Source organism: Taeniopygia guttata, chromosome 1, assembly GCF_048771995.1.
Source record: "Taeniopygia guttata chromosome 1, bTaeGut7.mat, whole genome shotgun sequence".
NCBI lineage: Eukaryota > Metazoa > Chordata > Aves > Passeriformes > Estrildidae > Taeniopygia > Taeniopygia guttata.
This window is the reverse complement of record NC_133024.1, coordinates 6,579,299-6,602,533: the sequence shown is the minus strand read 5'-3', so window position 1 is coordinate 6,602,533 and position 23,235 is coordinate 6,579,299. Positions and strand designations below refer to the sequence as shown.

Below are 23,235 nucleotides of genomic sequence, written 5' to 3'. Positions count from 1 at the left end.
TGGAGCTGAGCAATATGACTCTGATTTACGTGGTGCAGATCAACCAATCAATGGCAAAAAGCTCTCACATTCCCTTCTACCAGCATTTTCTGTTCACTCTGTTTCATTCCCAGGTGTCCTAAAACCACCCTCTGGGGAAAGAATTTGGACTTTATCTTGTTCTTCCCAGAAAAAATATTTCTTCTTCCTATATTTCAGAATTTTGTAGACTACTGTGCAACAGGAGCCAAGCTGGAGATACTGATCATGTCGTTCATATTAGCTTGCTGCAAAGGGACTTCTTGTCTCCCTTGTCCTCCCCAAATCCACTTGAAAAGGGCAAGGGAAGGCTTGGGAAAAAAATGTTAGGGATGTGTTAATTTGGATTAATCCTTTATTATCCACTATCACTGCTTCACATTAATATAAATCTACTTCTATCTCCTTCCATATATCATACAGGTGGTAAGGTGACAAATTTATGGAACCTGCTTTGGAGCCTATAGCTTAATTAACCCCCTCAAAAAGAATTACCTCTTCAAAGTCAAGCTGGACAAAAAAAAACACCCCTTTATGCAGGTTGCGGGGTTTTTTTTTCCTTACAAAACAAGATCCTCAGCCAGACAGCACCAAAGCATCCAAACCGTAAGCAATTTATTTTTTATCGGTTTTATTTCACGCAGCCGTGAATAGCAGAGGTATGTTTCCCCTCTGGACTAATAACAGAAGTCAAACCGAGTGAATTCCTGGACAGCTGAATGAACATCACCCCGACGGGATTAGTCACAGACGCGCCCGTACGCGGGGCTGGCGGCGGAGCAGGGTCCGCGCAGCCCCCGCCGGGGGGGGGGGTCCAGTCCCGGGGCGCCTCTCCCGGGATGCTGGGGGTTTCCCGGTGGGATTCTCCACCGAGATTCTCCATCTCCCTTTGAGGCTGTGTCCCCTCCGGCAGCGGCGGGGGAGCGGGGGCTGACGGAGGGTACGGATGCACAGGGAGATCAGGGAAGGGATGCGGGGTGGGATGCGGGGTGGGATGCGGGGTGGGATGCGGGATGGGATGCGTGGTGGGATGCAGGGTGGGATGCGGGGTGGGATGCGGGGTGGGATGCGGGGTGGGATGCGGGGTGGGATGCGGGGTGGGATGCGGGGTGGGATGCACAGGGGGATCAGGGAAGGGATGCAGGGTGGGATGCGGGGTGGGATGCGGGGTGGGATGCAGGGATGCGGGGTGGGATGCGGGGTGGGATGCGGGGTGGGATGCGGGGTGGGATGCAGGGTGGGATGCAGGGTGGGATGCGGGGTGGGATGCGGGGTGGGATGCAGGGTGGGATGCGGGATGGGATGCAGAGTGGGATGCTCCGGTGCTGCTGCCGCCTCGGAGAGCGGCGGAGGAATCTGCGGGTGTGCTCTCGGGCTCTGGCGGGTGCGTGTGCGGCGGAGGGATCGGCCGGCCCGCCGTGCTCCCGCCTCCTGCGCGGCGGCGCGGCCCCGCCGATATAGCGCGGCGCGGGAGGCGCGGCCGGCACTTGGCGAGCGGCGCTCCGCGGGTGCGGGGCTGCGCGGACAGCGGCGGCAGGAGCAGGCAGGGTTTGCCTGGGCTGGCCGAGCATCCTCCGACTTGGAACTGTCCACCGGCGAGAGCTCCTGAACATGAGCCTCCTGCCTCTCTACCTGCTCGGATTGCTCCTCAGTAGCGGGCAAGGTAGGAGCGCGGCTGCCTTTTTTCCTTTTTTTTTTTTTTTTTTTTTTTCTTTTAATTAATATTCTTACCTATGCTGTTCACCCGCTCAAATTAACGGAAAAGGAGAAAAAAAATTAAAGCAATGCATTATCCTGGAACCAAATTAAGAAGGACTTAAAACTTCATCATCCACCTTTTTATTTTTTGTTTCAGTCTTCAAGAGGTATTATTTATGAGGAGGAAAAAGAAAAAAAATCTGGACTGTGCTAAGTGCACTTTGCATAGGATTTTGCCTTTTATATATATTTTTTTTTTATTTGTTCCCGATAAATGTATGAGAGAGATGAAGCGATTACACAAAATCTGCCGAGCACTGGTCTTTGAAATCCGCGTCTGCCCGCGGGGAAGGCAGTGTGGGCTTCGTTCTTAGGAGCAGGGAGAAGTGCTGGCGGTAGAGTCCGTGAGAAACCTGACCTGAAGTCTCCCTGTCGGGATTTCTCGTCCCTGGAAAAACCTTCCCTCGCTCTGCCGGGACACCGAGCCCGGGCTCGGGGGTGGCGGGGAGGGGAGGGCGCTGTCGGGGCCGCGGGGCTGTGCAGGTGCGGAGCCCCTGTGCCACGGAATACACCGCGGGGGCAGGTGTGTGCGGGCACGCCTCGCTCTTTACATATGCATATATTGTATGTGCATAGATTTATATATATATTTATATTTTTATATAAATGTTTATATATATTTATATATTTATATATATATATATACATACGTACAGTGCTTCGAGAAACGCGGACTCGAGGCTTGTGGTGCGGCCACGGGGTTTGGTTTGTTCTCTGGGGCTGACATACATATATATATATATATATATATATATATATATATATATATATATATATATATATATATATTAATTTGCTTATTTTTGGATGCCTGCTGCGTGTTTACTCAAGGATTTGTGCTCCTGGAAGAGACGGCGGGAAGGGGAGCCGGGAGGGGCGCAGCCTCTGGGTGATGGATAAGCCACCGCGGTGTTTGGAAACTGTTCGGGCAAGTTCCCGGCGTCCGGCCGGGGCGCCGAGCCGTGCGGAGCTGTCCCTGCCCCCGCTCCCGCTGCCCCGTTCCCCTGTGGGGGGCTGCGTTCCCTGCACCTGAGCGGTGGCCCCACTTGCTGAGGAGGTTTTAGGGGAGAAATAAACCCCACCCAGCCCAAACGCCCCGGCGGGATGGCAGCGGCGGGGGCCGGCCCCGGGCCGCGCTGCCGCCGCCGGGCACCAGGGGGCGGCCGAGCTCCACGGGAGCGCCCGGGACGGGGCGGCCTCGCCCCGCCGCTGCCGGGCCGGGAAGGGCTGGATGTGACACCCAGGGGGTCCTGTGAGGGCTGGATGTGACACCCAGGGTGTCCTGTGAGGGATGGATGTGTCACCCATGGTGTCCTGTGCAAGGCTGGGAAGGGCTGGATGTGCCACCCAGGGTGTCCTGTGCAAAACTGGATGTGTTACCCAGGGTGTCCTGTGCAGAGCTGGATGTGTCACCCACGGTGTCCTGTGCAAGGCTGGGAAGGGCTGGATGTGCCACCCAGGGTGTCCTGTGAGGGCTGCCAAGGGCTGGATGTGTCACCCAGGGTGTCCTGTGAGGGCTGGATGTGACACCCAGGGTGTCCTGTGAGGGCTGGATGTGCCACACAGGGTGTCCTGTGAGGGATGGATGTGTTACCCAGGGCGTCCTGTGCAAGGCTGGGAAGATCTGGATGTGTCACCCATGGTGTCCTATGAGGGCTGGATGTGCCACCCAGGGTGTCCTGTGCAAAACTGGATGTGTCACCCAGGGTGTCCTGTGCAAGGCTGGGAAGATCTGGATGTGTCACCCATGGTGTCCTGTGCAGGGCTGGATGTGACACCCAGGGTGTCCTGTGAGGGCTGGCAAGGGCTGGATGTGTCACCCATGGTTTCCTGTGCAAGGCTGGGAAGGGATGGATGTGCCACCCAGGGTGTCCTGTGCAAAACTGGATGTGCCACCCAGGGTATCCTGTGAAAGGCTGGGGAGGGCTGGATGTGCCACCTAGGGTGTCCTTTGCAAGACTGGGAAGATCTGGATGTGTCATCCAGGGTGTCCTTTTCAAGGCTGGGAAGATCTGGATGTGTCACCCAGGGTGTCCTGTGAGGGCTGGATGTGTCACCCAGGGTGTCCCTTGTGGGGGCAGAGAGATTTGTCGTGCTTTAGGAAGGGACAGGGGTCAGGCATGATGCCTTGAGGTACCAAGAAGCGCAGCTGCGAAGGTCTCCTTCCATGCGTCTGTGGCTGAACCTGGCACCATCCAGGCGGGTTTTTTCGGCGACAATTAGTAAAAAGAGAGCACCAGGTGCTCTCAATTTCTACAGAAAACGCTTCCCTGCTTTTGCCACCTCGGGGTGAGCCGGGGAGGTCTCCGAGGAGCATCGTTTTGGGAACACTCCGAAGGCTTTTTGGTACAGCCGGCGCTGGAATGGCAGAGGAGGAGAGCGGCAAAGCTTCCTACAGGCTTTTTTCATTGATCTACCTGGGTGTAATGATGTGCATGCAGATGTGGAATACGACTCCTCCAAAAGGAGGAAGGGTAGAAAGCGACTTTGTGAAGTGTGATTTCTGCAGCGTGGGAGGATTGCATAGTTTAGATATCTTACTATCTCAAATGTCAGGAGATAAATAATGGAGTGAAATTACAGATGCTATTAAACTGAGTTTTAAAAATTATAGGATATGTGTGAGAGGGGGATGGAAAGAAGAGGAGGAAAGCTGAATAAACCTAATATTGATAGTAAGTTATTTCCCTCAATTTAAAGAAACAGTTTCATTTTATTCTTTCTAATAAAGGAAGGGAATTTCATTGCCAGAATACAATTTTTTTAACTCACTGTAGGAGTAGCAGAAATGTGCAGCCTCAATCCACAACAGGGCATAGTAAATGGGAATGGCAGAACATCTGCATATGGAAAATAAACCCATTTAGGTTGCTAGGGAAGAGGCACTTTCTGCAATGGTTTTGGGGGGGAGTTTATTATTTTTAATTTTAATGAGCATAATTGAAGTGTGGGATTTATTGTACATTTCTTTTTTAACTCTACCTTGAAGTAATCTTGAGAATTTCTTGATATGAGTCAAATGTTTTGCAAGGCTATTCCAAAAACTCTAGGGATATTTTTTTTCTTTTTTTTTTTTTTCTTTTTGGGAATGCAGTGCTGAGGAACACTTACATCATCAAATTAGGATTGTAGTCCTTGTGACGGTTACTTTTTTGGTTTGTTTTTAAGAAAGACATTATTATATGAGTATTAAATGATTATTACTTTTTAGATAGTTTGTATGCCTTAGAAAAAGTCAGTAACTACATTTGGATCATTTGCTTTGGAAACATTGAAACTCTTAGGTTCAGGATTTATATTCTGAAGGCTATAGCTGCAGTAGATTTTATGAAGAATGACTGAAGCCTTTTCTTTGAGAAGTGCTGGTGTTTAAGACTGGAGAGAGGGAACTGTGGTGTATTTGTTCTGTTCCAGAAAATCAGAGCTGTTTGAGAACAAGTAGCAGACAGCCATCCCCTCCCCCAGCCCCTTACGTTAAGAGCTTATGAATGTCATAATTATCTACCAGGGCCAAATATTCCCTCTCCTAATTTCATCACAAGGGAGGAGTTTAACTGGCAGTGTTATTATGCTCAAACAAAAGGATTTTTTTCTTAACATTTCAAAGCTGTCCAGACAATTTATTGAGCTTGAATTAGCTTTGCTTTAATAAAAATTGAAACAAAACACACACACAGCCTCTCCACCATACCACAAACAAAAAAAAAGTGGATACTGCACTCTGCAAATATGTCTTTTAAGATAGGTAGTGATAAATAAAATTTCTTTGGTTTTTACCAGTGTCTGGGGACACTGACTAGAAGTAGATGAAATAGACATCTTCCCAAATTGTAAAATCCTATTTTTTTTACCACTCTGCATAATACACATTTCTTTAGGTTAGCTCTCTTTTTTTTTATTTTTTTTTTTTTATGTTGCAGTAGAAAATATTTTTCTTCTAGAATTCAATCTATTTTGTGCTCATCCAGGAGATTTATAGGAGCAAGTGTGTTGTGCTTCAACTTACTACTTTTCACTGCTTTGGTATGAAGTTTCTTCTTGTTTTTTGCAAAGAGTTTCTCTTTACAAGTGCTTTAAAAGGACTGGTTGTTAATAAGGAACTTTCTCCCAGGGAGATGCCAGCATGTGTGTCCTATTCACAAATAGTCTGGAATCCTGTTTCTTTCTGCTTTTTGTGTAGTGAACCCATGACATTTGGAATTTTTGAAATCAGTGATTTTGCTTACTGGATTAAGTGGAACTACTATTTTACTCTGATTGTACACTGAAATCTGAAGCTGATTGTAAGACTTCAACTAGACATTTTCTACCAGTTGATTTTTACAACTGCATTAAGATTAAAATGCAGCTGTTATCTTTCCTTCTTGTTTTTACCCTTCTAAAACAAACAAAAATTGGGCAAAATCATGTTTGATTTTTCTATTTTAGGCTATGTTCTCCTCTTCAGGTAACTATGAGACTCAAAATACCTGCCTGAAAATAAATCTGAACTGATGAGGAGTTCTGAAACATTGACTTAAACAGAGGTAGATGAGAAATATGTAGAGAGCTTTATTTCATACACTCTCATACAAATGGAATTAGAGATACTTTTATCATTTGTGGTAACTCTAAATCATGAAACATATGAACTATAAAGTCATAGACACAGAGTTTTCAGGTCTTAGAGGTTGAATAGCACTTTTTTTTTTTTGAATAGGACTTTTCCTCTTACAGCACAACACATTTATTTAATTTACTCATTATTTTTATCCATGGAAATGCTGCTGGATTGTTAAGACTAATTTATGTATTATTTGCCTTTCATGGCCACCTTCTTCAACAAATATTATGAGAACAAATGCAGTATTTGTTTGCCCTTTCACTGACCTTTTCTTTGAGGCACCTTTCACAAATGGTTCATGTTTACCTACGATTTTCTTTCAATTTACTCCAGTAATCCCACAGTTACATTCAGCACATGCCATTTGATTCCAGTGCTATTGAGTCAAGTTAATATGACATTTTGGGAAACACATGTTTTAACTTCACTGTAATTTGTGTCTGTGAGTTGGAAATCTATTATTGAAAGAGTAGGATATGAACTTCTCTAGGTAAAGAATCTGGATAAAGGCTGGTATTCAGGATTTAAACCATTTATTTCAACTACTTCATGGAAGATGTTTTATTTGTTTGCTTTTTTTTTTTTTTGGTGGAGTGTTTTGATCTTTGTTTTCTGGTTTTAATCTTTTTTTAGCATACACATATGCCTTAAGAAATAAGGCCACTGTACTTGATAATGGATGATGTGTATTCTGAAGTTCTTCAGGTCATTTGAATCTCATTTTCAATGTCTCTTCAAATTCAGAAGTAGGAGAGACTGCAGGAAAAACTTACTGATAACCTGAGGTATTAAAATCTGGAGGCTTGTTGGAGTCTCATAGGCTAGATCCAGGCCTATTGGTAACTTACATTTTAACACCAGTTTTTATTTTGACCTAAGCAATTAATCATGGACTCATTCTGATGTAGTGTCATGGCTTTCCCCTTGGTGTATTTAATGGCTTTGTAGTTTAGGTATTTGACTAGAATATTCAATTTTTGGTGACTCGTTTAAAGCTCAGAATAATTTTTAGTATTAAATAGGGCATTAAGAACACTACTTGCTGTTACTTCAAGAATTTGAGGATGCCCAGCTTCAGTGATGTAATTTTGCATTCTTTAACAAAATATTTTTATTGCTTTTGTAGCTTAGTTCCTCTTAAAACTGTTTGAATGTGTTTGTATATTTTTAAAGCATATGAGGAAACAAAACAGTTAAGTTAAGAAAGCAAGATGCTCTTCAGATGCCTTTTGTTATGCCATAGCATCTTTAATGGGGTGTCTTCAAAAATAAAGGTACCAAGGTTCTTATTTTTATTACGTGCCTGAATTTTTGCATTATTTGTTATCTATTTATTGATGATATCATTTAATGGAGAAGACATTTTCTGATTTGTTTTGCTGTAGATGAGCAGAGAACCTACCTTTGAATTTATTGAATAGAGAGAAAGAAGAAAAACAGGGAGGGTAATTTATCTGGTTACAGCTATTTGTGGTGACATATTAGGTTATTAAAATCCTTGTGTACTGGAAGAGAAATACATGTAAGTGTTGATAAAAGTTATGTGGAAAGCACACAAAGAATACAAGCATCAACAATGTTAGAAATCCTTGTGTTCCCAAGACTGAAAAGCCTTTGAGTGTCCTGCATTTGAGTGGGTCCATGGAAGCACTAAACCAGAGGATCATTCTTAGCAGGAATCCATTGATTCCAGTGGGTTCACTGGAGTATGTGAAAGTGTCTCTTGAAATGGCAGGAAGTCACCAGCATTTATTTTTGAAATAGCATGAGATAGGCAACACCATCCATTTATGCTGCTGTTATGCTTTAAGAAATTATGATTAACAGAAAATTTCTCTTTGCATTTGTGCATTAGCAGCTGGATCATTAATGAATGCTTGGGAGTAATTGCCTGAACTGCAAGTCTAATGATCTACTGCAGAATGAGATATTTATAACGTAGTACTTGGATATTAAGATATCTGTGAATATTGCCATTTGGGAGGCACTAGAACAGGATTCACACAGGAGCTCTGAATCCTGTGTCTAGGATTGCTCAAGTCCAGGTTGAGTGGAGCTCTGAGCTAGCTGGTCAAGTGGGAAGTGTCCCTGCCCATGACAGTGGGGTTGGAATGAGATGATCTTTAAAGTCCCTTCCAAGCTGAGCCATCCTATGATTGTAGCCCAACTTTGCTAATTCTAGTCATAAGAGACAATCCATGGACTTAAGTTTCTGTTTGCATGAGAGACAAGAAGGAACAGTTCTTAAAAAGCATCTATTTTACTGTCTCAAGTAGATAAATCTGGGAAAGAAGGTGACAGTAAAGTGTATCAACTAAAAATTCATTACATGGTTTCTGCCTATTTAAGAAGAATGCTAAAAACTTGCAGCCAAACACCTGCTGATGTGTTTTACCTGCTTCCTGCCTCTTCTGGAAAATAAAAAATTCAGTTCTTTGGTTTCATCTGCTCTTTAATGTGGTGTTTAAAGATCATTGAGAAAAGGATGAAGAGGACAAGTATTTCTGAAACCTGGAGATCTACTAACCAAGGGTGTAATTTGTTACCAGTTTCCATGGTCCAAGCATAACCTCGTCTGAAATATCCAGTTTCTGGATGGATGACATCCAATTAAAACTGGGATGTAGTACTATGGAGGTTTTGTCAGCCTCTTTAGTAGTCCTGCCTATCATTACTGAAATAAATTTCCTCTTAACTGTACACGTTCCTTCAAGAACTAGCTTTCCATAAAAAGCATAGATCTTTGATCTTTGATATGTTAATTTATGTTCATTTAAGGTGTAGTGGTTCTTGGTAAAAAAAAAAAAAAGAGAGAGGGAAATACAAGTGTCTCATTTTCATTTTGCTGAGTTAAATTTTTCCTCCTTACAAAATTTATATTGTGACTTTAGAAGGCTGCACTGGTTTTCATTTGGTGTTCTAATTATCTGAGTAGTATTGCTAAGCAGAGGACAGAGGCTGATGAATAACCTCATAATTCAGCAATAGTCAGATCTGTAGCTTATGAATAACTTAAAAGGATACAAATGAAATTTTTATTTTCAAGATGATGTTTACCATTAGCTAATACTAAACTGATGGTTTGCATTGCAGTTGTAGTCTAAGGAACAATACCAGCTATGATCCAAAATTCATACTTGGAAATCACACAAGTAGTCATTGTCCTGACCCCTTTGCCCAAGAGGTGCCATTTGGAGCATAGTATGAATTCAGATTAAAAACACTCATTGCCAGCAATTTTCTTGCTACTAAAAGATGTTACACCAGATTCAGTCAAGCTGCAAGTAATTTCAAACCCATTAACTTTGTAGACCTTTGTGCTGCAGCTGAATTTGGCTTGCATGAACTCTGGTCCATGGTTAAAATAATAAAGTATTTTAAAAAAGAAACACAAAGATGTGATGCAGATAGATATAAATAGGAGGGAAGAGGTAATCTTGCCTCTTACAAACAGTTGCTTTAACTGATTATACATTTTTTTTTTATTGTAACAGGATATATGTAATCAAGGTGCAATTGTGTTGTGTTAATATTAAGACATTGTTTTTTTAATTAGTCAAAGCAGATCCTGTTTAGTTGATTTATGGGGAAGAAGATAGCAAACAAAGATCTATTAAATGTACTGGAGACCAGTTATCTGGAGTATCATAATACAGCATTTTTTAAGAAGTTCTTGAAAAAACCATACTCATAAACTAATGTGCTTACTGGATCAGAAAAAGATTGATGTACTCCAGTGACCTCAACAGAGACTCAAAGCAGGAGTCATAAAGGAACAAGTAAGTACAGAACAGGAAGACTGTGATACTTCTGTCAGTGCACCTACAATGTTCAGGGATATGTCAGGTTATATCTGTGTGATCTTCCTTAACAATCTTAGCAGATCTTTGTTGTGTGAATTTGTTCTTAAATCTGCCGGTACTTTGATCTGCTTTGTACAAAGTGTCAACAACTTACACAAGAGAAAAAGAAGTCTGAAAAAATAATGTTCAGCCCTTTAATTATGGTGCTGTAAGTAGTGGAGTCATACCAGTTCCTCACTTGACTCTTCTGTGGCATTAGAAGTTGCACATAACAGAGAAGCTGCCAATCTCTTTAGAATTTACATAAAGGAAAGGGAGTTCTGGGGTAAAACCAAATTAGCAACGTTACAAATTCGAGAGACATCAGAAGTGATACACCAATCATAGTTACAATGAATGGGGCAAAAATATTTTCCACATTACAATTTAAGATAAAGGGTACAAAATTATCACAAACACATTCTGTATCGAGGATGAAAGCAGGATTCATGACGTGATGCTTGTGGTTTTCAAATTCTAGCAGAGCAGAAGCAGGCAGCAAACAGCGATGTGGTTTCTCTAATTTGATTATTTGATTGTGAAGTTGGCATAGCATTGTGGGCAGTAATTAGAGAGGATGATCTTTCCTTCTATAAAATATAACTCAATCCAAGAAATAATTTCCAAATTACTACAAACAATGGGGAAAACTTGTATTGAAATAATAAGGGAACTTTGGGCAAGGTACATTTAGGAGATGGGATAAAGGATGGGATAAAGGGGTGAACCTGGGCGCCACTGTTTCAGGGGAAAGAAAACAGTGGAGCTCTGGTCCGGGTTTCCAGCTCCACTCCCTTTGAAGGACCCCCCCACACACACACACACCAAAGGGGAAAGCTTTCTTACAAAGGAAGGTCCTCTAATGGAGGGACCCCTCAGGCAATCCCTCCCATCAGAGGGGGGGTCAGAAGAAGGACTGAAGGATTAATCCAACTACAGTGTTGCAAATTGTGTGCCCTACAAGGAGGTCAGGGCTAAAACTGGCCCAGCAGTAATCCTGGTGAAATAAATGCTGAGAGATTTGATAGCTAGAAAGATGATTCCTGGGAATGAGCATATGGAAAGAGCAGAGATACATTAAAACAAAACTTGATACACCAGTAAATAGATATAGAATGATTTTAAAACAAAACAACCAACCCCTCAGGATGAAAATTAATTTCTGACCAAAAAAGCAGTGACTCTGTAGCATATGAACAGGAGGGAAGAAGTATTGTTAGTCTTAAGATGGCTCAGAATCATAGAATATCCTGAGTTAGAAGGGACCCACTATGATCATGGTATCCAACTCCTGGCCCTGTGCAGGAGACCTCAACAATCCCACCATGTGCCGCAGATATTGTCCAAATGCTCCTGGAGCTCTGTTGGGTTTGGTGCTGCGGCTGCTTTCCTGGGCAGCCTGTTCCAGTGCCCAGTCACCATTTGTGTGAAGAACCTTTTCCTGATACCCAGCCTAAACCTCCCCTGACACAGCTTCAGACTATTCCCTTGGTGTCACTGCCACCACAAACAAGAGATCAGTGCCTGGCCCTCATGAGGAAATTGTAAGTGCAATGAGGTCCCCCCTCAGTCTTCTCTGATCCAGGCTGAACAAACCAAGTACCCCCAGATGCTCCTCCTATGGCTTCCCCTCCACACCCTTCACTGTCCTCATTGCCTTCTATTGGATGTTCTCTAATATCATATAGTTTCTATATTGAGGTAGCCAAAACTGAATACAACACTTAAATAAAGGCTGCATCAGTTCTTACAAAGTGCAGCCTTAAATTCTTTGCATTTATTTGATTTTAAAAATTATTTTAGCAATCATAGAGAATTGAGAATGATCTGGTATGAGGTATCTCTGTTTTGCCTCAGAATTTTTGGTTTTGCTTTCTCTTTGTTTTTTGTTCCTGAATGCTAATTTTGTAAATCTTGTCTTATTCATCTTGGAATTTAACATGAATTCTATCCAGTTGGGCATTGCTGTCTGTAATAAATGTAGCAATTCACGTGCTCCTGTGCTTTTTCTCTTGGGGAGCAATACCCAAGAGAGTTAAACTGTCAGTTGCATAATACAAATGCCACATCTCCAAACTTTTATTTTCTTTTCTTTTAAGAAAATGGTGTTGTGCTAGATGAGTTCTGCTAACAGAATTGTGCACACCCTGCAGCCACGGAACTCCCACTGAAGTCAAGTGTTTCAGGAGTTGTACTGATTGCACTTTTCAGGGTCTGATTGAAGTTTTCAGGAGTTGCATAAATTCCATATGAGTATGTAGGAATTTTGATTCAGTGAAGAACAGAAAAATCAAGCTCTATGTGTATTTAAGCAGTGGGCATGTTTATAAGTAGTGCTGAAAAAGTGTGGGGCTAATCCAAGAGCATGGAAGAACTTGAAACTAAAGGGGTGTTCTGGTGTGCCAGATTCTATTCAAGAGATAAAGTGCAAGACACAAAAAGCATATTTTTCTCTGTGCATATTAATAATAAATCCAAAGATACATTGTAAATATTCTAAACTATTGATTTAATTGTCTCCCTCTAGGAATGTATGCAAAAATTGCAATTAATTGTTATTGGTCACTTAGCTATAGGCCAGGCTACAACTGTGTTGGGAAGTTTAGCATTCAGTATGAAAATTCATCACTAAATTCATCACTCGGTTCTGCTTGAGTTTTTGAGAGTTTCAATTTACTTGTTTGTTTTGGTCTGTGGCTTTGTGACACTGGTCAAAATTGTTCTTTAGGTGTTCAGTATTCAGGTCATGCCTGCAGGTCTGGAAGTGCCACTGTCTGAATGATCAGATGTTCTAGGGACTTGTGCCACTTTATGGCAATTCCACACATTGGGTTCAACAGCTTTTAGCATTTAGTCAAAATAATCCTTTCCAGCACCTGTGCATTGCTTTTCTGTGAATTAGAATTCTGTCTTTGGATTATACAGCCTGTGTAGGTAAAAAATTTATGTTGCTGGGTTTGAGAACTCTATCTGAGGTGGTGTTTTCTATACAGTTCTGCTAAACTTATGGTAGACTTACTCTGATTTTACCATTCTTGAAAGAAAATTTATAGAATTCTGTTTACTATCATGGTAGTGATTTTCAGTTCTGTGAGTGCATGGCCTTTGTATCTGCTGCTAATATTAAAAAGAATTTTGATCTTGCATTCAAATTTCCGTGTAATTTGCAAATAGTAGTTCAAATCAAAAGATTCTTATCTGTGTTCTAAAATCTCAGGAATCACCTATTTCACTCTGAGTAGCTCTTTGTGCCCCACTCTGACAGCCTTTTATTTTTTTGTGTTCCTAGGTACATGAATGAACACATTATCTGCTGCATAAAAGAGCAGATATGGCTGGGGAAACTATTAAATAAAGAGTACAAATGGTGATGAAAAGAAACAGACTTCTCTGTGAATAATGTATTTTGCATTTTTAGTTACATATGATCTGATTTAGGAAGAAACCAAACAAATACAGCTAGGCAATCCCAGAAAGCATCCTTTTCCTGGGAAAAGCCCTTCTGCTGTTAGATGGAGTTCTGATTTTTGTTCCTCTGTGCTCATTTTAAAACAGGACAGATAACTGTAGCTAGTGAGTGTACCAGAAAATTAAAGGAAAGATTTTATAATCATGTAAATATTAAAAGCTATTCTAAGGAAATCTTACTCATTTTTAGTGTGTTTAGTGAATGTTGATATTGATTTGTTTAATAAATAGGTTTGTGACTATTTTCCAGACTGTGAAGCTCACTGAGGAGTGTTCTCAAAGTTGTTTAGACAACCTTAGTTTATAGACATGTAAGTCAATGCAAGGTAGCACTGCAGAAAAAACGTTTCTGTTCATAACTACATCAGCTCTATTTCTTGTGATATGCAGATACTAAACAAGTAACATCCCTATCTGTCTTCCTGTAGCAAATCCTGTTTCTACAGTGATGGTCTGTTTTCACCTATGGAAATGACTGAATTATCTAATTACTTTTATGAACTTTTGATCAAAACAAACAGTGTTGTAACAGGGGGGAGATGGGAAACTCAAGCAGTATGGAAGGAGAAACGCTGAGTGTTTGTTGAAGGTTGATGTTCTCCTCCAACAAGAGATGTTTCTTGGTCAATGGTGGAGGTTTTCTGGGCTGTTTTTGTTTCTTTGTTTGGATGTTTGGGGTTTTTTTTTATGTGTTTTTTTTACTGTCTTGTTTTCATTTTTTAAGGGGTAGGGCTGCTAAAACAAAGTGTTTGGTTTTCATAGTTCAGAGGTGTTTTTATAGAATCATAGGATTGTTGAGGTTGTCAAAGACCTTTAAGTTAATCACCTAACCCAGAATCACCACCATGTTCACCATGTCCTCTGCCATATTCACACATATTCATTTTTTGCATGCTTCCATAGATGGCGAGTCCACCACTTTCTTGGGAAGTCTGAGTGCTTTACTACCCTTTTCATGAATCTTTTTCCTAATGAAAGCATCACATGAAGTCTCACATAGCACTCATAAGACTGGAAGACATTCCCTGCTTTTAAAATTCTGTTACCTGATTTTTTCTGAAATTCGATCCTAAAAATAGCTGCACATGTCTTTGACAAAGAATTACTAAAACAGCAGAAATGAGAATATAAGCTTTTCTAAGCAGCTGTTAGGAAAAAACTGCACAGTGAAGCAAAAGCTACTTTTCACTGTAAACACTTTTATACAAAAAAATATCATATTGTCAGTCTGGGTTCAATTGTTCTTGAAATACCTTTGTGTAAGGTTTAGGTGCTACTTAAATACATATTTGGTTGTTTTGTCTGAATTTTGTTTTTTTGGGTTTTTTTGTTGGAATGGGGTTTTTGGGGTGTTTTTGAGTGGTTTTCAATTTTTTTTTGTCTTTATATTATAAAAATACTTTTTCTACTGTCTTACAAGAATTAAAATATGAGTGAAGTCATGCTGCTATGGATATTTTATTCCTTAATTGATGAGAAATTAAGCATAAAGAAGCTTTGAGAAAAGTCAGAGTCCATCAGGAATCCAGAATTGCACCAGCTATTTTGATTTCATTTCAATGCTTTAACAGTCATCCTACTTTTATTTTATTATGTGATACAGAATCCAAACTGACATGAAAACATGTGCTGATTGTAAACTGGATTCACTGTTGTTATTTGGTGCTATGCATGTTGATTCCAGGAGCTCTGTCTCAAATGGGTCTGAGTTGAGGCTGAAATGTTTGGTGGACTTGATTTGGCTTTTTTTTTGAATCCTAAGGAGTACGTCTCAGAATTCTTTATTTAAATCTGAAGATTAATGAGGAGAATGCTTAGTGGTTCTCTTTAAGAAATCAGGGAATTAAAAGAGAAATTTGCTTTTTGGTGGGAAAATAACAACCTGTAAGATATGTATTTAAAGGTTTTTGTTCCCCTCTTACTATCCTGACACTGCATCAGAAATTCCTTTTTTGTGGTTTTGAAATAAGAGTTGTGAGCATGTATATCTTTGAAGAACTAAATAGAATAACCAAACTGTTTTGCTTCCATGGCCAACCAGGCTATTTTGGTGTTTTAAGCTTGTTGTGAATGCTAGACTGGTAAGGCTTCAGGTGCATGAAATTGGATGAGAAAGATGCTCCCAGTATTGATATGTTCAGAGCCTGACCAGGCTTTTTTTTTCTTCTTTCCTGTAAATTCCATTTATTAAAATTGCCAGACTGGATATCTGTAGCTGCGGTTTTGTGTCTTTTGGGAGTGAAGGTGGACCTGTTTTTGTCTTCCTGAGTTTTGTTTCCATTTATACACAGGTGCCTTGGTGTTACACAGCTGCCTTTCTATGATCCACAAACACATTGAAATACACATGCAAAATTAATTACTGATAATATTAATTTCAAATATAGAAATAGCTAAATAAGTCTATGTATTTAATCATATGTTAATAAATGTTCTAAAAAGGAAATATTGTTACTTAAGCAGGTGTTTTAAGCGAGCAAGTTACAGGGTACCAAATGCTGGTGAAACCATGTGTAGTTTCTTTAATCCCACGGTAGAAATGGCAAGGGCTCTGGAATGTAGATTGGAATGCACATTCCCTGATCCCTTAAAACAACTGAGAGAACAGAGTAATTAGAGGGGCAAAATTTATGTGTCCCCTTCACTGTTTGTACACACATGAGGTTATCTATTGCTGTAAATTGAATTGGCTGTATAAACAGCAGCATAATTTATTTAGAGTCAGGTCTGAAAGACTTGGAAAAGATCAGTGGAAGAACAAAAAGGGGATTGTAAAGAGAAGAGAGGTACAGAGAATGCAGCTGTACTTTTGTACAAGTAACTGATGTAACTCATATATATTGATGTATTTCATTACAGCAGAATTTCTTGTGCTTTAACCATTGGCAATGTAGAGAGCAGGGGACCCAACATTTCAGTAAAAGTTCTAATCCTGTATGAAAATGCATATTTATATCTTAAACCAATCATATTTCATAAATCTATAAATCTATCACCAGCTCCTTCTGCTCATCTATGAATATCCATCCTTGCACTTCTTCCCAGACAACTTGGAAAAATGATGATGTGCCTTTGAAATGGATATATATAGTTTTTTTTTTCTCAAACTCCTTTATAACTATTCTGGATGCTGTTCAGTGTACATTCACTTAGTTACTGAAAGGAATGTTTTGGGCAGCTGCCCTGCTTGCAGCCATGGTAATGGCATCAGAGACACACACACATTGCCCTGCATTGCTTCTGCAGAGGTCTGGGATACACTGCTCCCCTTGCTCCCCTCCTGGCTTCTGCAGGGTTAATATAAGACCACGTTTCTGTCTTTCTGTAGGGATTACTCACATGAGCAAAATATAACTTACACTAACACAAACAAGATAAATTATGATTAAAATTGATAGCATGTGGCACTGGAGTAACTCAACAGAAAGTCAGTGCAACTTGCTCAGAAATACAAGGACTTTTGTGTGTGTGTATAGAATACTTTTAAATTCTCTATTCAGTTGGATCATAAGTAAATATTTTAGTGTTTCTTATCTTTAATTATTATTTAAATATTTATTGAAAATGATGTGGGTAACTTAGTAGCATTTATCCCTTTTTTTTCACTTTAAGGAAAACGTGGGAGGTTTTCTTACATTTAAATAGGCTCCTTGAGAAGAACAGCTCAAATTTCATTAGAGGTTAGCTTGTTGCATATAATATGTTCCTTGATTTTTAAAATCTTGATTATTGATTTTTACAGACCAAATCTGTCACTTTGGTAAACAAGATGTTTTATTTAATCTCCAGTCTTTAATGCAGCTTTCTGAAAGATGGACCTTTCTGAGTGCAAAGTTCGTTGTCATGTTGCTGGTGCGTGTTTCTGACCAGAATGCAAAGTAGCTGGAATCCATACATTCTTTTTTTCCTGTACTGGGATAGCTGCCAAATCTATGTCAGCAATTAACTTCTGAATGTGTCAGCTGTAACAAATACAGTTCATTGTTTCTTGACTAGTTAACAGCTAGTTTTAAAGGCAGAAACAGCCTCAAATCAAAGAGAAGTACTGTGCATTTTGTATCTAAAATAATCAGGTTTTTAAAACTACTTTAAAAAACCATTAAAAAGTAGTTCTAGAACGGATTTTTAGGACTTTAAAAGTACTTAGTTGATTCTTCAAGTCAAAATATGCCAGAAAACTGGATAATGAAGTTATCTGACAAAATTATGGTCAGTTACAGCTAATTTTCAATAAAGGGATATATCACTCAATATCTGAGCTTCTGTTTCTCCCGTGTGTAAAGCAAAACACCAACACCCATTTTCCTCCTTCCTTTTCCCCCTCCCTCTCCCAAAAAGATCCTCCAAAAAATCTCTCTTGAACTGTTAGAATACTATTTGAATTACCAAAAAGATATCACAAGAAAGGAAAAAAAATATTAAAAAAAAATTATTCAGAGAACCTGACACTATGGGGATTATCTAAAATTAAGTGCAAAATCAGTTTAGAGGAGTGTGATAATAATACTGTTCCTCATCACAGATATGCATATTCTTATTATTAATGTTTGGGATTTCTTAAGTTTATAGGCTGTTTGCACAAAGTTACAATAATGTAATATTCATGTTTAGCCTACATTATTTTTGGTAAATTTTCCTCTGCAAGTGAAATGTGAATGAATGGTTTGCTGTGAACATTTAAAAGCCACTGTATCTTTAATCAGTTGTTTAAGCTTCAGGTAGACCTCTTCTTTTCTAAATTTTCAACCAGTTACCCCATCAGAAGCGTTTTGCTATTTAAATTGCAATTTTAGTGTACATATGACATTTTGTGCTTTCATTTCCTCTTAAAGCTGTATTTTTTGTATATTTTGTCTTGTTGAGCTCAGCATGAAGATACTGATAGTAAATGGAGACAAAAGGGGTGGTTGTATCAGGTATAATATTAAATTTCTTGCATAGGAGGGCAGACTCAGTTTTCCTCTTACAGTGATGGCAGGTGATAAAGCTTTAATGAGATACAGAATTATTTCATTTTCCGAGTTCATTTGAGCGCTGTTATTTTTAGATTGCAGCAAGTGAAAGCTTTGGATGTCCTATGAGGCAGAGCAGAGAAGAGGAAGCCATGCAACAACATGTCAGTAATTTACCAAGAGGAGGAAATCTATACTGCTATACATCCATAAAAACCCAGCCAAACAGAAACACCCTCTGGAAAACACAAACTGGGTTCACACTGAGCAGGTGGTTTGAGTAAGTGGTTGGCAGCAAGCTAGACTGCTAGGTGAATTTTTAAGTACAAGGAAAGTTGTGGAAGAGTCTACCATTTCTTAAGTTCTGTGAAATAAGTTATGTATGGTAAGAGAGTGAAGTAGGGAAGGAAATGGTCTTTGCATAGCTAGAAATTACAGATGTTCAATACGTATTTGTGGAATGAAATGTTGCCTCCCAACACACTTCTAGTGATGCAGCCTATGCAGAGAGGATGTAATGAGCAGATTGTGAATCCCAGACCCTCAGCACTCGTTCCTCCTGCTCTGTGCCACCCCCATGCCCATTCCCATAGTTTCCTTCTTACACAGGAGTGCTATCTTATTTCAAAGGACTTTAGGCAGTTCTTCTCCTATGCATGAGTCAGAATATTTTATCTGTAATGCATAATTGTCTGTATCTGTAGAACAGTGGTTGTGATTTATGAGCAGGATTTATTTGTCTGTCCTTAACTAAGCATGCATGGTAGAAAACAGGAGTGGTACAGTCTCTCTCCATCCACCCCCTCCTTTCTCTTCTCCTTCTGCCTTCTTGTGGGAGACCCATAAGCCTTAGGAAAAAGCCAATTTCATATACCTAAATGAAAAAAAATCTAGTCATTCCCATCTGATTTGCAAACCATCTTTAACTCAAGTTATACGCTTACAGCTCAGATCTTTCTGAAATCTCAACCCCATAATTTCCTGCTCTTACTTTTAGTAACACTTCTTGAGCTTGCTGGTGATGATAGAACACATTCTGAGTTTATCCTATGCATTCTGGAATCCAAGGTCTTTAAAATTCATTGTTGTAATACCAAGATTCTCTAAGGAGGAGAAGGAGGTATTAAAAAGGGCAACAAAAAACTGATGGTAAGGGGTAATGATAGGAAAGTTTTTGAATTGCAAGTCAAAGCCTAAATGAAGGAGCAATTTCCATCCCATAATCTTAAGTGAAACTGAGGATTCACCAGCAAATTCTGTATTTCTGTTTAAAAGATGCCTGGCCAGTACAGGTTTACTGCTCTTGCACAAGTAGTGTGTGAGGCTGTATGTTTAACTATAGCCTGTAATCTCATATATCTGAAAAATATAATTAATTTTATTTAGTTGCATAATTTTCCCATATTTCAATGAAATCCGTTCTTTTAATATTGTTTTCATTTTTTAGGAATACGTCTTCATGCAAGATAAGAAAGGGTATCAGGACATGTGAGCAAAGGGGTTTGTTTACTCAAGAGTGGGGAGGGATATATTTGGAGTCTTGAACAATTCAAGAGTGGCAAAGTGGAAGGAAATAAAATTATTCTTTCATTCAAGTATGTGCTTGGTGAAGGAAAAAAATGAATTTGACTAAACATCTGAAAATGTAATTTTTCTGTCCATAGGAGTGAAGAAAATTGGAACAGTCTTCAAAAAATATATGTATAAAATTAAGTGATTTTAAGAGTGTAAATGGTATTTGGATTTAAATGGTAAATGGATTTGAGAGTGATGTGGTACTGGTGTGCCTATAGAAGGACACTAGGATCTTTAACTTAATTTAAAAACTCAGACAAGCACCATTTTTTTGGGTAATTTTAGGAATTAAACCTTGAGATTTCTTCTGTAAGTCTGTATCTGGTAAATTAAAAAGTACATTGAAATTAATTATTTGATACTTAAAATAATCCATTCTAAATATTAAAATCTGTTCAGGAAATTTTCTAGAATTTCAGGTTTGTAAAATCTCTGCAAGGATTAATCATGCAATGAGAACAATGAGAACCATCTCAGTTTTCACTTCATGTTCTCATTATGGATTAGTGATAATTAAGTCCAAAATTTGAGATGAAAAATAGGTAGCATTTCACAAGTGCTATGAAATATGATTGTAGAGTCCATTCCTGTTCACCAAAATAAATGGTTTCTAAATGCTTTGACTTCACAAAAAAAGTAGGAATTCTCAAACAGAAGAAGAAAATAGAAGTTATGGCCATTAGGAAAACAGAAGCATTAACTTTTTTGTGGAACTGACACAAACTATTCTGGATATGTTTAAAGAAGAATCTGGCATTTAGAGAAGTCATAGCCAAGTAAGTTTTGCCAATTGTTACTGAAAATATTAAATGATCAGTATTTGTACTCTCTGTGGAGGAGACCTTAAAAAATTACTCATCTTGAAGAGAAGAATTTTAATTGAGACTTTTGTATGTTTTGAAATAATTAATGATAAGACAAAATTCTGCCTTTTTCCTATAGTTGTGCCATTCTTTTCTTAAATGTAGCTGTTTTTTCTGGCCTTTCCAGACAGCAAAGAAGGCTGGATACCCATAAGCAATGTGAATGTTCTCCTGGATGTTCTCTATTTATGGTTTCCATCAATGCTGTAGAAGCAACTTTGCCTAAGAAAAAAACAGAATCATAGTGCCAACAAATAACTTACATTCAACATGTCAAAGCCTCGTTCCACACATTCCTTGAAAAGAAATGACAAATGGAAGGAGTCTGTAATGTTTCATATCCTCTCTTATGAAACAGCAGCATCTTTGGCAGGATAGACTTCCAAATTTTGTAATGTAACAGATTTTTTTTTTATTTGTAGATACTCTGACATGTAAATCAAAGTTGCTTAGGCCTTAATTTAAAATGATATCACTCTGTCATTTAGGTTTTAAGATTTGCCACAAAAAATTATACAATATTGTTCACATTTTTTGAATCTGATACATCTGATGCATATTGGTGTAATCAATGTGGTAAAGAAATTTATGCCGCTACTAATGTTCATATTATTTGGAAGTATATCAAACTAGCCATGTATATGTTAAGGTACATAATTTATATATAGTTACAGTTTGTAGAAGACACTATTTTTCCAGTCATTTATTCCCAGTTGTGTTAAATCCTGTTTGCCACCTAATAATTGCTTGAATGTGTTTTCTTTGATTGTAAATCTTGGACCCTTGTATTCCATCAGAAAATATGGGAGACACTTCATGAGGTACACAGACTCACACAGGTTTAGAAGATATTAATTTCTTCTTTCTTCCATGTAGCTGCTCTTGCAACTTTCTATACCTATTATCCTAGTATTCAACACAGCCTGATCTTCAGTTTTTAGAAACACCTGGTTTCAATTTCTGGTTTATGTTCAAATGCTCTTCCAGCATTAATCAAATCATTAAATGGCATCATAACTCCAATTTAATATGTTCTTAGTTGATACATCTCATCAATGATTCCATATTAGAACAAAAGCTTTAGCTTTTTGCAAAACACCAACCACAGGATTTCCGCCTGTTCCCTAAATAGGTTTAACTAAATGCATTTCAGTGAGAGTCTTGTAATTTAGAAATAAAGCATTTCTTTTAATAACACCTCTGAAACAATCTTCACTTTGTTATTTATTCTTCATTTTACGGCAGAGTATCTTGCATCAGAGGAATATAAATTAATCAACTTAAAATACTTGTGCTGTGGATTTTTTATTGCTTGCAATGTCTTAATTCTATGTTTTCAAAAAGGTAACGAAGTATAATTTAAAAGATTTCATATCTCGTGGTATCAATATATTTTATATTTTGCTTTCTAATTAGAGAGAAAATTCCATGTCAGGAATTAAAACAAGCAGAATACTTTCAAATACATACTATGTAAAAATGAAATTAAAGCAGGGGTGTCTAAGGCAATTACATATGAAGATAACATTATTATTTTTTTTAAAGTACTGACAAATAAACCAAATCAAAAGTTTCATGAAGAATAGGGAAGGACATTCTAGATTTGTAGAAAAGAATGCCTACTTTTTGGCTTTGTGTAATACTTAATATGTGAAAAATAATGTAGGTCCACAGACACATAAAATGAACAGGCCTTTTTCCCAGGGGAAGGCAACTCCATCTTTGCTTTGCGATATTTGTAGCAAAGATAAATTGGAGGCTTGGTTGTTGCAATTTTGTTTTGACATGCAGCCAATTATGAGCTTCTCTACAGACGTAGCTCCATGTAATCTTCCTGATTGCAAGTCTCCTGGTGTTTGCCCTTGCAAGAGGGTGAGGTTTACATGCAAGACGTGGTTTGAGTACTGCAGTGTCTTTGGCTGGAGATGGCCCAGGGGTCAAGCAATGGATGATAGAATGACTTCCTTGTTCTCAGCCTTCTTTTCTCCATTATCCACATTCAGCAAGGACTTCAGGGTGAAAGAATGCTTGTTCTTCCTGTTATCTAAAGCAGGGCGGTGCTTATGGGTGGATTGCACTGCTAGTGCAGAACATGAACAGGAAGGGATGACTCTACTACATCATCCCAATATTGTATTTGCTTATATCTCATTTGT

At 39.1% G+C, this 23,235-nt stretch overlaps 1 protein-coding gene across 1 annotated transcript in view; it reads left to right on the top strand.

The window, feature by feature from the left end:
- The first annotated feature begins 1,476 nt into the window (after positions 1–1,476).
- The window catches only part of NCAM2 (neural cell adhesion molecule 2), a 270,530-nt gene continuing 248,771 nt past the window's right edge, over positions 1,477–23,235 (top strand). Inside the window, exon 1 of the mRNA XM_002186867.6 lies at positions 1,477–1,681. Coding sequence (XP_002186903.6) covers positions 1,630–1,681 — 52 coding nt within the window. The 5' untranslated portion in view covers positions 1,477–1,629. The remainder of the gene's footprint in view (positions 1,682–23,235) is intronic.